This window comes from Haliotis asinina, chromosome 10 (assembly GCF_037392515.1).
Source record: "Haliotis asinina isolate JCU_RB_2024 chromosome 10, JCU_Hal_asi_v2, whole genome shotgun sequence".
In the NCBI taxonomy this organism is placed as follows: Eukaryota; Metazoa; Mollusca; class Gastropoda; order Lepetellida; family Haliotidae; genus Haliotis; species Haliotis asinina.
The window spans coordinates 21,361,083-21,378,797 of record NC_090289.1 but is presented as its reverse complement, the minus strand read 5'-3'; the positions used below and the strand labels follow the sequence as shown (position 1 = coordinate 21,378,797).

The window sequence follows — 17,715 nt, the reverse complement described above, 5'->3', positions numbered from 1 at the left end:
TACTCCAAAGGAATAGGAAAGGACTGGCACAGCAAAAGAATTGGTGGCTTTGAACTTGTTTCGAGCATTTAGCTCTGAACTCCAGAACTTTCTTTAAACAAGATTTATACTCGGCCCGAAGTTCATCTTGAATCTGGGCACTCTGAAGCTTGTCTTGAACTTGCATTCCAAGGTATGTCTGTGCCTGATCTTCCACAAGATGCTCCTCCCCCTTGTAACCTGACCCATCCATCATTAGTTACCTTGCCACGTTTCAAATGAAGAGTATTACATTTGTCGAGTTCAAATGTCATGCCAATGTCATTAGAAAAGGACTCAACAAGGAGAACCTGTTCTTTCAAATTGGTATCTCCTTTGGCAAGGAGCTCGATGTCATCCATGTAGAGGAGATGAGTAAGAGGTATTGGGGATTTGTGCTGAGGAGGTCTGGGATGGTAACCCTCCTCCCTATTGAGCAGAAAACTCAAAAGTCTGCACCTGCCCTTGCGAGTACATCTCAAGTTGAGTCAACCAGCAACTCATTAAAGGCTTCAGTAAATCAAGTAGTCTGTCATGGAGGTCAATACACTGAAGAGACTGCACAATCCATTTGTGAGGGACAGAGTCATATGCTTTTTTTGTAGTCAATCCAGCACATGGAGAGGTTGCGGTGATACGTTTTAGCAACCAAAATCATTTTCTGTACAAGAAGTTGATCTTTGACCCCAACATCCCTTTCTCGCCTCCTTCTGCTCTCTGTAAGTTATCTCACTGAAAGAGCAGTAAGATGACACAAGGTTTGTCAAACACCTTGTGAATAATTTATATTGAGTATTTGGACATGTGATAGGGTGGAAGGTTTGGGACCAGTCAAGTCACTCCTTTTTTTGGGGAAGGAGTATTGGGCGACCTTTGCAGAACCATGGAGGAACATCACCTGTGTCCACAAGACACAACTAAAACAGTTAAGTAATGGTGTTTGGACACAAGGGAACAGTTTCCAATACCAGTTTCGAATGCCATCAGGCCCTGAAGCTGTATTAGATCTGGTCTTTTTAATGACACGTTTCAGGCAATCTGCTGAGATGTAACAGACAAATGACCTAGTTACTTTCCCATGCATTGCATGGTCATAATGACTAACCCATGGTGTCTCAAGGTTACAGTCGCCTGGTACAGACCACAACTGTTTCCAGAACCTTTCTTTGGCATCCATGGGAAGTCGTTTATCATGCTCATCTTCACCACTCGTTTTAAGTTGCCTGTAGAATTGTTTTTCATTGTTCTAAACAGTTTACTTTGTTTGATGAATTGGTTTTCCTTTTCCCATTTTTTCTTTCTTTCAGTCCAAACTTTTATTTTTGCCTTAAGGAAATTGACAACTACTTGGAGGAGTATGTTTTCTTTTGTTGTCTTGTACTGTAATTTTAATTTTCTCCAAATTGATTTTTGTCGTTTAGACATGGGATTCCCTGATGGTCTTAATTTCATCCATAGCTCTATCCAGGAAATATATTTTCTAGTTTCTGTTAATTTAACCTGGAACCGTTTTTTCTTTGGTTTATTGTTCTTAGTAGCAGAAGACTTTTCTTTGGAAACCGTGTGAATTTCCTTCAAGGTTTGAGTTGCAGCATAGACACAGCAATTAACTTCATGTAATGAACAGTCTCCTGAAAGTTTCATGAAAATAATGTCATTTAATAAATCAATTTCATTTTTGGGAAAAGATTGACTGGTTTGTTTTATTGGCCTCCGTTTTTCCAAAGGTATAGCAGATATCATCATAAATAGAGAGAAACAAAATATACACAGAGTTTTCTGAAAGATCAGCAATTGAGGAAGAGGAAGAATGAGGGTCCAAAATTTCGGGGCCAATTTGCTCTTTTGCTCAATTGTCAGAAGAGTTTGTTTCGGGAAGAGGAATGAGGTTCACGTGGATGTCCATTTAGATCTGCTGCCACTTGAGCATCCTGCTGCCTCATGGGGCATAAGATGTTTAAACCGTCAGAGTCGATCTCAGAGATTTTGCTCCATCAGGTAAGCATACAGGGGTATGCAATTGTGCCAGTGTAGCTTAAGCAACTTGCCATTGATGTGTGGATTATCAGGCCATCCTGTTGCTTTCGCACAATCTAGTAGTGTGTATCTGAGATGGTTAGACCAAGATATTCTTGGTCGGGTTCTACACCTTGCCCTCAGGCAAGTCCCATCTCCAATATGATTTGTGTCACTACCAGAGGAAGGCTCACTGGGCTGCAGAAGTGAAAGATCGAATTCTTCTTGTCTTGCTGTAACCCAGAAAAAAACCCAGCTTCGGCGAGTCTGCCCTAACTGGGTGATGTATGTTCAGTTCAGGGAATATAATTCCGCTATCTAGGCCCAACACAGAGAGGCGTACATCATCAGATTATTATTATCAGTGTTAGAAGTGGGAATGGAGTACATTCCCTGTTTTGTATGGATAGATGGACATGGAGGGTAACCCGATATGCCCCCAGCGGGTGCATAATTATCACACATTCAGGATCCCTATGAAGTAGTTGAAACCACTAAAAACAATGTGTTGAGGGGTTAGGTAACACAACCTATTATCATATATAGATTTGAACAAAATTCCTGAACAAGTTCAATATACATCTATGGAAATATGAAAATAAGAAATTCCACAAAATTTACCTAAGTTCAAATGTCTCTAAACATACAAAAGCTACAAAGTACAAAAACAAAATATGAGAGGCACAACTGCTCTATAAAAGACATATGTAAGCTAAATGAGATTTGTGCTGTGTTTTTTGAGAAGTGGATAAAGTACACCCCTTGTTGTATGGGACGAACAGGCTGAATGGAACCAAGTTCAAACATCTGTACAAGTGACAAAAGTAAGAAACTGGATGAACAAGGAGTTCCAATGAAACATGTAGAAGCTCAATAAATTTTTATGAACAGCATCTGTGGAAAAGTGGAAAAGCTTCATCCCCGATAACACTATGTTCAGAGAGAAACAAAATTTGTCAAAATTTATCTAAGTTCAAACAGCACTAAAACTGGAAAAATATATAAAATACAAAATCAAAATATCAGATGCATACAAGATGCATACATTAACAAGATTAACAGATTTTAGAAATGGTCAACACAGCAGAAAACCATGTAATTTATAGCACCTCTATTATCAGATTACAGTGAACAATTTCAAACAGAATTCAGAAAATACTAGTTGCATACTTATCACATAAAGTACTAGCAATTTCCTGAAATCTCATAAGTAAGAGCTTAAAGAAAATTGAACTTTGATGTTCAAGATCTTTCACATGACAGCAATTCTGACATCTGACATAGAGGCATTTCCATACTTGTGGCAGAGTATGTAGTGAATGTGGACTCTAGTTGAAATATGTTTTAGAATACATGGGGCAAAGACACTGCAGTCACAAAAAGATGGATTTCACTACATCTACTAAAGAAATGCTGTAAGCGTACCTGGTGGTGACTGGATGTGCTTCATGTGCTGGGACTCCACCTCTTCATCCACTGGCACAGTGAAGGGGCCTGCAAACAAAATGTACAGACACTAACCATTACAGAGCTTTTAAGATGAATCAAATTCAAATTTTTACATCACTTTTTCCTTTTGAGGGCAAACGTTAACATCACAGGTTCCATGGACTATTTAGAGAATAACTGAATTTTTAATAATAGTAACAACAATGATTCTGTGTCAGTTGATTGTATTTCTGGTATCATTTTGTGGACATTTAGCTTTCATGTGCACCTATGCAAAATCAAATTTATTTCCTTATGTCCTTTGGGTATGACATGTTTTCAATACATAAGCTTCTGTCACAAATACTTAAATGCTAAAATATTTTACTTCATTTGAGCTTCCACATATCAGAAAGAATCTCTGAGAGTGCAGGTGTAAGAACAGTTTATAAAATCTTGAGGAAATAGCTTGCAAAAATAGTCATCATGTCAATTTCATGATGATCCATATTGCAAACATTAGATATCCTCTACTTCCCAAAATGAAAATTTCTTGAGTATAGAGTGCATAAAGCATGTCTCTCTCTAGAAGGGTCAGCATTTTAAATACAACATTCAAGTATTACACATTTATGTTTGTGCTGAATGGGCACTTTAAATGACATGCTAGAACTAGCATTGAAGCAACTGATTCAATATTCATTGAGTTTGAATGAAATGAAATAATGTCAAAAACTGTAAAATGCATTCAAATGCCCAAACACAACAGTTCAGTACATGTCGAAGCAGTATTGCAGTTCTAGTTGTACATGGATGTCTGTTTGTCTGATTTGAAATTACTAAAAATGTAGACGACTGTAGACAATCTCGCACTTACTTTAAGGAAAATAGCTGCTGTCAAGCAAAGAAACACACAGATTTTAACCAAATGATTCGATTTCTAGACATTTAAGACAAGAGTCATCAGAAGATGACATATCCCCCCAGCCCCCACATTTGAAAGGATATATCATCTCACAGTTACTCATTGTTTTTGTTGACTAAATTTGAATTGTTTCCATGGAATTCATGAAAATTATGAATGCCATATATCTGTAAACAGCAAAGTCACAATTTCAAGATCTGTCTCATATATCTGCCAAGATCTGTTGAAAGATATGAAATGGTTTTCGAGTTGTGCTCTGGGAACGAAGCCCTTCCCTCCATTTTGAGACTACGTCCGAAATGTTTCCATGGAAACTGAGAAAATAATACTTCACAAAAACCTCTAAAAACCAAAAGGCACCACCTTGGGGTCTGCTACACATATCTGCTAAGTTTTACTGACAGATATTCGGAAGTTTTTGAGTTCTGCTTTGGAAACGAAAGACACCTCTCACTTTTGAGACTAGGTTCAAAACGTTTCCATGGAAACCAAGAAAATTATGAATCACAAAAAACTGTAATTAGCAAAAGGCACCACTTCAGGTTCTGATTGATATATCTACCAAGTTTTGCAGAAAGATATTGAACGGTTTTTGAGTTCTGCTCCGGAAACAAAACACACCTCTCACTTTTGAGACTAAGTCTGAAACTTTTTCATGGAAACCGAGAAAATGATAAGTCACAAAAACCTGTACATAGCAAAAGGTACCACTTCAGGTTCTGATTGATATATCTACCAAGTTTTGCAGAAAAACATTGAACAGATTTTGAGTTCTGCTCCAGAAACCAAGCCCACCGTACCATTAGACTAACATCAAAATGTTCCATGGAACAACAAAAAAGGTAAAAATAGCAACTCCAACTCTGTTAATAGCAAAAGGCACAACTATAGGTTGAGATTATTATATCTATCAAGCTTGGTCTAAAAATATTGAACGGTATCTGAGTTATGCTCTGGAAACAAAATGATTACGGACAGACAGACAAGGTGTCAACTATATCCCCTGCATTACATGCTAGGGGGATAAAAATGTTTGAAAACGTTAAAAAATGATGGCACAAAAACAGAAAGTATTGAATTTTGGGATTGTGCTATGGTAAAATACTGCAGTTCTACTAATACCAAGGAATACCACTTCACCCCAAATGTTGGAACGAGCATGTAAGATGACGTTATATTTGAACTTACAATCAGGAGATAGTTGGAAGACTGCAATTGATTACTCCCTGTCATAGTTTTGTCCCTTATCTTGTGTCCACTTTTTAGGTACATAATGTACATACTGTTTGAGTTTAAACTAAATTCTTCAGTCCAAATAATTTTGATACTTGGTTTTTGACACAATTTCCCTACCTGAACAATCCTCCCAAAAGGTAAGACTATAAATAGTGAAATAGTATGCCAGTCTATAACTTGTTGATACGTGAGAACAATGCAAATGATAAAGACTTCCTCTGCTGTGGATACTGCCAGTTGGATTTAGACTCTCCACCCTTCTGGCTCCTCCTAACTTTATACCTTATGGGTCTCTTTTTCAAGTGAAAGACTTTGGTACCAAACAGCAAGTTGAGATAAGTTACTGGTATTGCACTGCGGTAACATCAATCACTTCATTTTCTTAGTGGATCACTTAGCATAAAGCCTGAAAACTAGACTTGCTTCTTCCACTCCTAATCAAATTAATCCCGTACCAAAAGATATCATCTGAACATTTTGACCCATGTACTTACCCAACCGAAAGCCCCTGTCAGTATGGGTCATCTTCACGCAGACATCTCTGTTGCCAGATGCACGAACACCATCAAGCAAAGATGCAATTAGTGCATCTCTGGAAACAAAAACAAACTAGTTAAATTACATGGCACTGTATTAGAAGCTTGAAACTGACCTTCACTTTGTCAACAAATGAAATAAGTTTCTTTGTATATATCATTTCTCTGTCAGTGTTCATGTTCAAAGAGTTTGTCTTGTATACTCTTCCAAAAAAAGTAAGGGATAATGAACTTTCAATTTGGATAGGAAGTGTAAACGTTTCAAGGACAGACATCTTAGGAATGCACCACCATTTCCCTCTATTAGCACCCCTAAACACAACGCATGATGCATGTGCACAACGCAGAGGCCACATACGCATGCATGGCCTCTTCTTGATTTTGAAGGTCAAGAAATCACTTAGAACATCAATTTTGACACTCATCTTGCATCACACATTTGTTAGTGTTTGTTTCTAGTCATTTGTTTTAAAATAAAAATCGTGTACATGCAAATTACATGCCATACATCAATCATATTTCAAAAGCCAGGGGTTAAAAAATATTTTGCCACAGGGCAAATGACTTCAAGAAAGTAACTTATCCTGACTAATTTTCCACTTGCCCCGAATTTATGACACAATGCATGATGTTAATGTTTATTGGACTACTTATCAGAGAGTGATAATTTCACTCTCCTTGGGCTCTACTTTATTATTATTGCGAACTTTAATAGCTTCATTATGAGTAGATGTGAAACTAAATCCAAGATTATTTGCAGTTTCAAACCATAAGTGGAAATTATCTAGTAGTCCATGGACAAGTAAGATACCATTGTTTGATTGCCCGAAATGAAACCTGACATGACCTGGGTGTCGGGCAATGGGATTTTTGAACCCCTGAAAGCGACAACATTCCAAATGACTATGGTTGTAAGGAAGTGCAAATGGTGATGCACTCTCAAAACATTCAGTAGTATCATATCAACACTGATTGACTCCAATAAATCTCTTCAATATTTTTAATTGCAAATAAAAAAATGAAGATCCCCTACTTTTTTTTTAAGAGTATATATTAGACATGAGATGCTTATCACTGATAACATGGCTTGTAAAGAGTGAGCAGTTTTAATTTAACATAATAACACTTAATAGCTGTGAAAATAACTCTGAAAACAGAGTTTGTTAACATTATACGCTTTTAACAATGTAAACATTTCTCTTTTTCCCTTACAAACCACCTAATAACAGAGTCCTAGTGCTTCCAAGTCACAGCAGATTTAAGACAACACATAACAAAAGTAACTTTGAAACATATATCCCTTTAACACCCTTAGGACAACTTCTAGGACACTTCCAGTTTGATTAAATACATTCCTGTTAGCAAAACTGTATCTACAAAGTGAAGCCATCATGCGATTTGCAAGAACATGTGAAAGCCCCTGATCTTTGAAATAACCATGATACATGGAAAGTGCTTGCGAGTGGTCCAGAGCTAAGGTCACAAATCAGTTGAAGTTAAGCAACGCCGAGCTCTCAAAGTTCTTGGATGGGTCACAGTGTTTGGCAGTTTGACTCCTGAGAGTTTCTAGGACTGCAGTCCTGCCCCACAATGAAGCAAATGTGATACATGTGGTCTCACCTAAAGATTGATACCAGGCGTTATATAAAGGAATTATGATTTTTATGTTTTACAGATTAAGATTGATATGCAGCAGAGAGGGTTCGGGTGATCCTGGCACAGTCAGGCTGGTAAAGCAAATCATCATCTCAGGGCAGACAGTGACTGGGACTTCTCCCAGGTAACACTGCCTAGTCGAACCCACCAAGAACTTTTCGGAGGATGTGAAGGCTCCCCAACACTGCAGCCTTCTGCATTACCCAGATTGTCAGAAGGGCTGTGGAGAACCTGGGCACTCTTCTGATCTGCGCCAAGAAATCAGGAGGTACCAAACCAATGGCACCGAGAACAATGGGGAGCCTGATGACAGTGTACTTGGGATGCAAGCGAGACATTTTAAAGGTAAGGTCCGCATATTTATCATGCTTTTTCCTCAATCTTGCCAATCACATTGTTGTCAAAAGGGACAGAAAATTCAATGATATAAATAATTTCATTGGTTTTATCAAAAAGGACAAGATAAGGTTTGTTGGCAGGAATTCGTCTCAGGCTGTATATTGGCCTATTCCAGAAGTTTAAGAGCATCATTTTCCAGGATGTGGGTCAAAAACACAGGCATGGCAGAGACGGTAGTAAAAGCAGCGAGCCATGCCATCATGTCTTTTAAGATATGCTGTTGGTGCTATGGAAAGGCATCCACTGACATGGTGTTGGACAGTCTCTGTAAATTCATTGCAAAGACGACATTTCATATTGATATTTTCTTTAAGAATCACGTTCTGGCGATTGCGAGTGGGCAGTGACTGGTCCTGAGCAGCAAAAAGGAAGCCCTCAGTTTCACATTTGAGACCAGCCGACTTCATCCAGGCAAAGGAGTTGGTTGGATTGCTGTTGATTGCATGTACACATGATGCAATCGCTGCTCAGGAAGCTTCTCCACAAAGGACCGACTCTGCACGGACTTGGTAAAGGACTTCACCTGGTATACTCCCATCACTGTACCGTCCAGCAGCACATCGCCATCAAGAAAATCTACTTCAAATTACAGATTGTGTCCAACAACCTTGGCACGCTTAAAATAGCTGTGGAATTCCTTACTTTCATCGTGAGTTTTGACATGCATCACCAGAGGATCATCCGATAAATAAATATGTGCAAAAGTACACAATAGTATTCTTTCATGAAGAGCTTCCACATTAATCAAACCAACCTCCAGAATTGATTGGCATATATAAACGATTAAGAGAGGAACGAAGGTGGTGTGCTCTGTTATCAGACATGATCCTTCTGATCAGGCAGTCAAGACTCTGGATGTCTTGTTTTGTCCAGTCAACTATTCCAAAGGAATAGGACAGGACTGGCACAGCAAAGGTATTGGTGGCTTTGACTTTGTTTCGAGCATTTAGCTCGGAGCTTTGGTTTTCTTTGAACGAGATCTAAACATCCCTTTCTCGCCCCCTTCTGCTCTCAATTATTATTATTATTATTATGTTTTACAGATTTAGATAAATATGCAGCAGAGAGGGTTTGGGTGATCCTGACCCACATCCTGGAAAATGATGATCCCTCGCCCCTTCTACACGCAGCCCAGACAGCGAATGGGACTTCTCTCAGGAAACACTGCCTTGTCGAACCCACCAAGAACATTCCGGAGAATATGAAGGCTCCCCAACACTGCAGCCTTCTCAATTACCCAGATTGTCAGAAGGGCTGTGCTCCCGGTGGAGAACCTCAGGATGAACTCACGTTTTGACAAAAAGGTTTTTGATAAACTTCACTAGAGATTTACAAGAATTTTGTCTTCACATCTGACAAGGGGCACTTCACTGCAATTCAGAAAACCCTGGCAGAATGGGTTCTGATGGAGAGTTTCAACATAACAAGTACTCAACCAGCTGCAGTAATGTTTACGTCTTCTACTCTTGTGTCCCAAATAACTTTATTCACACTGGAAGCTTAATGATGGTACTGCCATAAGTAGTACCTACCGATCTGTTGACAGATAGTTTCTTATTGCACCTTTCACATATTCCACAGAAAATTTCTGTGGATTCTCTTGGTCACGAACAATTGCAAAAATCTGAAAACAAATAGAACAAGCATTGTCACTAAGGTGACATAATACCCTGCTACAAATTATCAAATCAAACTTAAAATGTGTGAAAGTTTATGATGAAGTTAAATTTCAAGAAACACATGACCAGTCAATCTGTTTTGATATCTTACTCTGTAGTTGTTCAAACACAAAAATATTTTCAAGACAGACTTTGACCTTGACATGAAAGTCATACTGTATGAAAGATGAATAAATAGTACTAAACGAATTGCTTACTGAAAAACATTCAAGGGAAGTCTTGAAAGTCTATGAAGTAAAGTCATTGAACTGGTCATGAGATATCTTGCTGACAATTCTGGTTAACATACTGAAATGTTCAAAGTGTCACCATGACATTGAAAATTATGTGAAGGTCATCAAAATCTACTGATTCCTGCTCCTTTCCTTGACAAACCTTGGTGCTGAATCAGAAGAAAATCTAATGAATGGGTCTTGAGATATCTTGTTTACAAGGGAAAAGTATAAAGTTCCCTTGTGAAACGAAGGTCAAGGTCACCAAACCTGTCTGGGACCTTTCTTATACTGTGGTAAACCTTAGTACCAAATATGAATATAATCTAGATAGCGGTTCTAAAGACATTCTAATTCATACAGATAGATGCAGCCTTATACAATATACCCGCTGTGTGTTTAATGTTAACTAAACACTAAAACCTAGGAACTAAATGAGATAACGCTTGTCCCGGAGAATGATCTATGGCAAACAAGTACAGTAAAGTTCACTTATAACGTACACGCTTACAATGAATTGTCGGTTACAACGAACAAATTCAGAAGTCCTGACTGCTTTCCTATATGTTGTTATGAATTAACTACCGTATACACCAAACACTGATAGTACGAATTATCTGTTACAACGAACAAATTGATGGGCCCTCTGTGCTATTTCATGCGTTAATTGACGTGTTTATAACGAACAGCTGATCCAAATCCACTCGCGTGTCATCTCACGTGTCACCAGTGCTGGAATTTTCACTCCAGGAAAAAATGCTGTGAGGATGGGATTTCTTAGCTAGATGTTTGCAAGCATTCTTCAAATGCGAGGTACTCAATACCAGAAATATTCTGAAGTTTGGCTTTTGTTTATTATGACTGTAGCATCAAGCACTTGAACTAAAGCTGTGTTTCATCAATCAGTGTTGTAATTAGTGGTAATATTCAGCTGAAGCTTTCGATGGCTGTGTGTTGTAATGAATCAATATTCTGACAGGACAATGTACCAGATTTTTCTGGTTTCATATGTTTCTGTAACATGGTAACTGTGATCTTATAACAGGGCTAGGAGTCTTATCTTTCTTTAACATGGTAACTGTGATCTTGCAAGGTGGACCATCTTGATCCCCACAAATAAAGTGTAGAATACAACATACTGAATATGCAAATATTGAAGAAATTTTAGGAATGAAGTAAATACATGAAGCAAAATGCCATGAATTGACAAATACTTGCAACTACTCTGACAGTTCAATCTTTAAACACGTGTCATGTATTTGAGGAGGAAACAAAATTTACTAATTTTCTTACCACTAAATACAAACCACTACAAAAGTAACAAACATTTTAGTCAAAGCCATGTTTTCAAGCATTCTTAACTGCTTAACTGCAGGAAAGTGAACTATTGTTTATTTTAGTGATTATCATTCAGTGTTTTTGGACATGAATTTCAAATAACAATAATACTGTAATTAAGAATGAAGATTTTTATGGATATCAACTTCTTTATATGAGAACACGTTTCTGAGTTAATGCTTACTCCTTCATCATCCATAAAATCATCAGGTGATGAAGGAGTAAGCATTAACTCCGAAACGTGTTCTCATATAAAGAAGTTGATATCCATAAAAATCTTCATTCTTATGTGTTTCACTTCTAAATGCCCTTCAAAGACTTAATACTGTAATTATTCAACATGAGACTAAAAGCAAACATTATGGAAATTATCGGACAGTTGCCTGAGTCAATCAAATCAAAATGTCAAAACTATTTGTTACTTGAATGAAATGTTCATTGTAATTGTCACTGATGTTATGATGATATTTCTTTTGCTCAACTGTAAAATACAAATACAACTTATTAAATACAAAGTACAAATACTTGGTAAACTTCAAAATGTTAAAAAAAACTAAAGAGCAAATAATGGTGTGAAATTTTGGTTAAGGAGTGAAATGTTTGTTACATTGTTACTTTTTTTATTGAGTATGACTGTCACTTTGGATGATTTTGCACATCACTTTCTTTGCACCAGATGACATCCTTGTGAGCAGGCTATTGGAAATTCTTTGATTCCAGCAAACTGATCTCATACTCAGAGTTCTCAGAATCCACAGTCTTGATCTTTCCACTATACCATCTTCTGGAATACAGCTACAAAATCACCTACATTGTGGTTAGGCCTTGCAGAGACATATTAACAACAGAGGTGACACCTGACATGTCTCTCAGAACACTGTGGTCTGATTCCCCGTCAGGTGTATTGTTAAGACAGTACCTCCCAAAGAGCTGTTACAGTTACAACTTGTGTCATGTACATGTATGCACCCACTGCCTACACCTTTGACAGCATGGATCTACGTTGTTCCCTTCTCTGGCTTCAGCTTCAGCTTCAGATTTGCCTGTGATGGTGCAGTAGCTTTACATTCTTCTGTAGACACAAAGAGGAAATTCACTTTTGGCATGAACAGTTTAGTGATTGGGACCTGGCAAAGAAATCTTTTGAATCCTGAAAGAAAACTTTTTTGAGTGTTCATGACTTGATGAGTGTTTCACTGTTCCCCGAAACCATCACACAGCTATTTGTCTGGTGCTGCCTCAAAGTAATTTCAGGTAGCTGTGATGTTGAACTTGTCCTCATGGTTTGCTAGTAAGCTGAATATAGACTTATTCTTGTATTGGTGGGGCTGAAAGTCCAGTAGTGCACATGCTTCAACTCAGGAACTCAGCTGCTTCACCTACTGGATGATGTATGTGAGAATTTAAGTACAGTAGTGGACTTGTGGTTCATCTCGTCGGACACCAAGACAAAAGTCTGATGTTGCAGGTCAGATCCATCAACAGGTTGAGGATATACTACCTCTGGGTGACAGAGTTACGGAGGTCTGGTTTCAGTAAGTGGATTGTATTTCCTCAACAGATTTACAAATGTAATTTTCAGCAAAGTCCATATGAATAATTGCTTCATGCCAGGGGACATTTTGCTTCAATTCACATATCAGCATTGTGAGTACTGGGTTTTCAGCCATGATACATGAATTCAAGTGTTTGAAATTTCAGTGTTTCAAAGAATGCTGAATTTGATTGGGTGACTTGGACTACTCATGATTAGTTTTCAGGCATGAGAATTTTCTGCAAATCCGCGGATTTCTGTGTTTTTGGTTTCATTCTGACCATTTCTGAGATCAATGCAAATCTGCAATAAAAATTTGCAGGGGGGCGAGGGGGTGTAATGTCACAAGGGAAGAGCATTCGCGAAACACGTGTTTGCTAACTGTGTGCGGAGTTTATGTTTCTGACACGGAGAGCAAACCAGCAAAACCTACACGATGTATTGAGTTTCAGAACCCCAGTCCTTAGCATATGGCACAATCAGCAACCTATTCCAGTGGTAATGTATAAGGAGTGGATTGCTGTACCTTTGCACCCGTGATAAATGGCATTTGGTGGGAAAATGGCTACCATTATCAAGCGAGGTGAAAATGACAATTGACTTAAGTGACCCCCTTGACCCCTGGCTTGATTTTTTCAGTAATTTTTACAATTTGTCATTCTCATGTCTGATTTTTGTTTTGCCTTTTGTTTCCACAGGCACTATCCTCCACTGCGCCCGTATTGAACTCTGGATGTGGTATGTCAGAATATTTTTCAGGATTCAGAGGGATCTCAGGATACAAAGGCTTGAGAGACTTCAGAGTGAGCGTCATGTCCTAATGCCATATGCATTAACAACAGTCATATGTTATCAAGGTTGCTGTTTGTATTTGTTTGGGTCTAATTCTACAGAAAGAAACCAAAGAAAGTTTGACAGGATGTTCTGCAAGGAATTTTTTATGGAGATTTGTCATGTAATCTGTTAAAATTCTTTTTTCGCAAGTATTCTCCTGGACCTGAGCTCATTTTGTTGCCTTCCCGGGGAGGTTCCTGCTTTTCTCTCTTCTATTCATGAAATGAAGGACATCTTCTCTAAACCTCATCACTTCCTGAATCGCCTGTGTTGCACAGGATCTATGGTCTTTGACTTGACTTTGCCCAATTTGTTCCTACTCAAACCTGCCTTCTGACCAAACATGTTAATACATCAGTATCACTTTACAATCTTGCCTGCATCGAAATTATTAACTGATAGCCTTTTTGAAGATCTGAGACTGGATGTCACGGTCGCCAGCTACTTCAAAACAACATTATAAGCAGGCAACGGTTGTCCCATGAGCTTTTGTTAGTCCCATTCTTCTAATCTGTGCTTCTGTCTGTCATTGAGGTGTTTGTGGAGATGGTGGTGATGGACCATGGTTACCTTTCTTTCTGCAACTTCCATAGGACAGTCTTGTACTTCCTCCTGAGGTTCTGCAAGTCATCTTTCAGTTTGCTATGTCTAGTTTTGGCAGCCAGTGCATGACTTATCCATTTCCGGGGTCCATTTCTTCATTTGGGTAACCTCATCTGTACCAGAAGTGGAGCCTGCAATCCATCTGGTAAACTGTCATACCCACTTGTGTCAAAATCATGAGCTAGAGCTCTGTCATCAGTACCTTGTACATTAGCTCTCTTTTCCTGTCTATGCCTCCTTAAGGTGTCCTTATTTCTTAGGGTCCAGTGTAAATTATCTCTCTTTGATAGCTGGTCTGATGGTACCTAGATATCACTTCTCCTCTTTCTCTTTGTTGTTTTTGCCCTCAGTCACACTTGGTAAGCTTTCTGGATCTCTGCCCTTGTTTTCCCCATTGCGATACCTGAAGTTAATGAAAATCCATAAGAGACTGAGGTGAAAATGTTCATCATCACTTTATGAAATGTTCATTACCTTAGAATAAATGATGTCAGCATATAATTACCTTTCAATAAAGTTATCTGAACTTCATCTGATTCAAATATTTGGCATACCACTACTCAAAACATGTACTGGATGTATTGGTAAAAAGACAATTATAATATTTTAGACAGTGTACTAAGAACTGTGTATTTAATAACTACTATCTGAATCCAAGTCTGTGCTATCTGTATATCATGCAACTGATCATATATAAATGAACTAACTTCGCTTAAATTCTTTAATGTAAAAGTGTGCTGACAGACAAAAAAACTGTGTGAACTTATGAAATGTTCCTTACCTATGGTAAAGCATATTTCATACCCTTTCATTCTAAATTAGACTACTTAAAAGGCAATAAAACAGGTTTCATATCAACACAGGCCTTCAAAATAAATGATGAAAAATATTCAGTGAAATCATGTTAACTGTAACCTGTACATGCATAGTTTTAGGACAGATGAAAAAGGTACTCACCAACATGAAAAACTTCTTCAACACTTTTCACTGTGGTGTTCAATTTCATAACTCGTCTAAGATCAACATGACATCATAAAGTCACATGGTATTTGCAAAAACAATGTTAGAAGTTCTCAAGCCCTGTTATGCAGGAGGATGTTCTAAGCCAAAAAAATGACAAACACCATTAATTTAAACATAAACTATGTTCATTGAAAGTGAATGAGTAAGATTGTCATTTGTTTTACATACATACATGTCAAGCGGAAATCGATCACAGACATTTCTTCAAAATTGTTGACATGGTATTAAACTGAAATTGTTTATCTATGAAGAACTCAGTGCCTTAACAGTTTTTAGAAACTGATAATATCTTCTAATATCCAGATATTTGTACACTGATTTGCAGTGAATTAAACTGCAAAGCGGGGTATTGTTACCTGCGGCAGAAAAGAACATTTCAAACTCACTGATTATCGAAGCTATAACAAGTACAAGTTTAAGTATAGTGGACTGTTCATGCATAATGTATGTAGGCCTGGGTAGTACCATTATTCAGCCATACTGATAATAGCATTTGCTAATTAATCTAGGAGAAACATGGCAAAGACAGCATTTGCACTCATTTATTGGGAACGAGTATCCAGACAAAACACTCCACAAAGAACTGAGGCAAAGTCAAACTTGTTACCATGGAAACAGGAAACAATTTCCTTTTCTTAAAATTCCTAAACATCCACGTTTTTACCAAGTTTGGATGAAAATAAAGACATGTTTTCAAGTTGTGCTCCTTTTGAAAACAAGTCCAAATGGTGTAAATGAAAATCGTGAAAAAATTAATGCCCAAAATTTGTACGTAGCAAAGGCACCTCTTGTTGAAATCTATGAATTTCAGAATGAAATGATCATGGATGGACAGACAGATGGATGGATGGATGATGGACAGACAGAGAGATGAAGTGTTGCATTGACAAGCAGGTGATCAAAGGAACAACTGCTCTGTCATGTAAACCCCCAGAATAAGTTGGTAGGTTTCCAAGCAAACAAGATATATGAAGGTTGCAGCCCACATTGTTTTCAAGCTCTCTTATGGTTGTTGACACCAATCAATGTACGACTGGTGTGACCACAGAGGCTGCAGCTGTAGGCTTCTCTGGTGTGAGTTTGGTGCTGCCATTTCTCTGTTCGTCCTCTAGTTATTTTTTTTCTTAAATGCCACCTCTACAATTTGTCTTGATGATAGAGATAGCTTGATAGACTGTGTTTTGTCAGGTTTGGAAATCGACAGTTCTTTTGCTCCATTGGCCGTAGTCAGTTTCAAAGGAGCTGAGGTTCTTCTTCAGAGAATCTTTGTATCTCTTCTTTGAACCCCCTTTGTCACAATGGCCAGAGGACAGTTCTTCAAAAGGGGTTTTTCTTTGTCGCTGGGTTCCTCGGTTCTGACAACATGCCCTACCCTGTACAACTGCACTTTAACTCATTAAGGCTGAGAGATGCGTATGTGCAGCAAATTAATTAGCTTCTCACAGCGAGAGCTGCAAATGGGCAGTAATAAAAAGCATCTCTTATTCAGCGAGAGACGCACATGGTCATCAGCAGAGAGCACCTCTCATTCAGCCAGAGACTCACATGTGCGTTTTACATTTTCAAATCGTACTGTACCTGTTATTTCAATCAACTTAGCAGTAATGATCAAAGGTTAGCTTTTCTGAAAAGAATGGTTACTTTCTGTGCTAATCAGAAGAAGTATTAAAGTGTTTTGATAACAATTGCTAGCAATGTCATGGGCTTGTACAGGTAAATGAACACTTGTCTGCTAGAAAGGGGATTATGAGATGTTGTTACAGTAGGTAAGTGTTTGGTCCTCGTCATTGGGAGTGAATACTAAAATACTATTTCTTGCACATTGGATTAACGGTGACAAGGTTACAAAACCTTCTTCCAAAATAAATCATTCATTCATTCATTCATTCATTCATTGTAATAGTTTATATAAAGAATCATAGACATAAATAGCAATACTATAATATTATTACATTCATGTTCATATAGATTTGAAATAAACCATGTTACTAATTTAGACCCAACTCAACTGCAACTATTGATTTTTCATAATTCTAAAGTTGATAATAATAGATAATCGAATATAAATTACACATAAACCATACAAAGGTAACTGAAGCATTGTGTTCCAGCTGTTGAAAGTTTCATGTTGATTGGAAATTTTTCAGTGCAGTTTACATAAGCATTGTGTAAGAAATGTTTGAATTTGATCTCTGTAGTTATCTTATCCAGTGTAATGATCACATGTATCAGATCCATCGTCAATAAAAGGAGGACAATATATCAGTTACGGAATTGA

The 17,715-nt window shown here is 37.8% G+C and overlaps 1 protein-coding gene across 1 annotated transcript in view; it reads right to left on the bottom strand.

Moving 5' to 3' along the window:
• LOC137298857 (dnaJ homolog subfamily C member 13-like) overlaps positions 1 to 17,715 on the bottom strand; it is a 318,010-nt gene that overhangs the window by 227,534 nt on the left and 72,761 nt on the right. The window contains exons 10-12 of the mRNA XM_067831190.1: positions 9,747 to 9,838; positions 6,118 to 6,215; positions 3,460 to 3,528 (exon numbers count right to left, since the gene is read on the bottom strand). Coding sequence (XP_067687291.1) covers positions 3,460 to 3,528; positions 6,118 to 6,215; positions 9,747 to 9,838 — 259 coding nt within the window. The remainder of the gene's footprint in view (positions 1 to 3,459; positions 3,529 to 6,117; positions 6,216 to 9,746; positions 9,839 to 17,715) is intronic.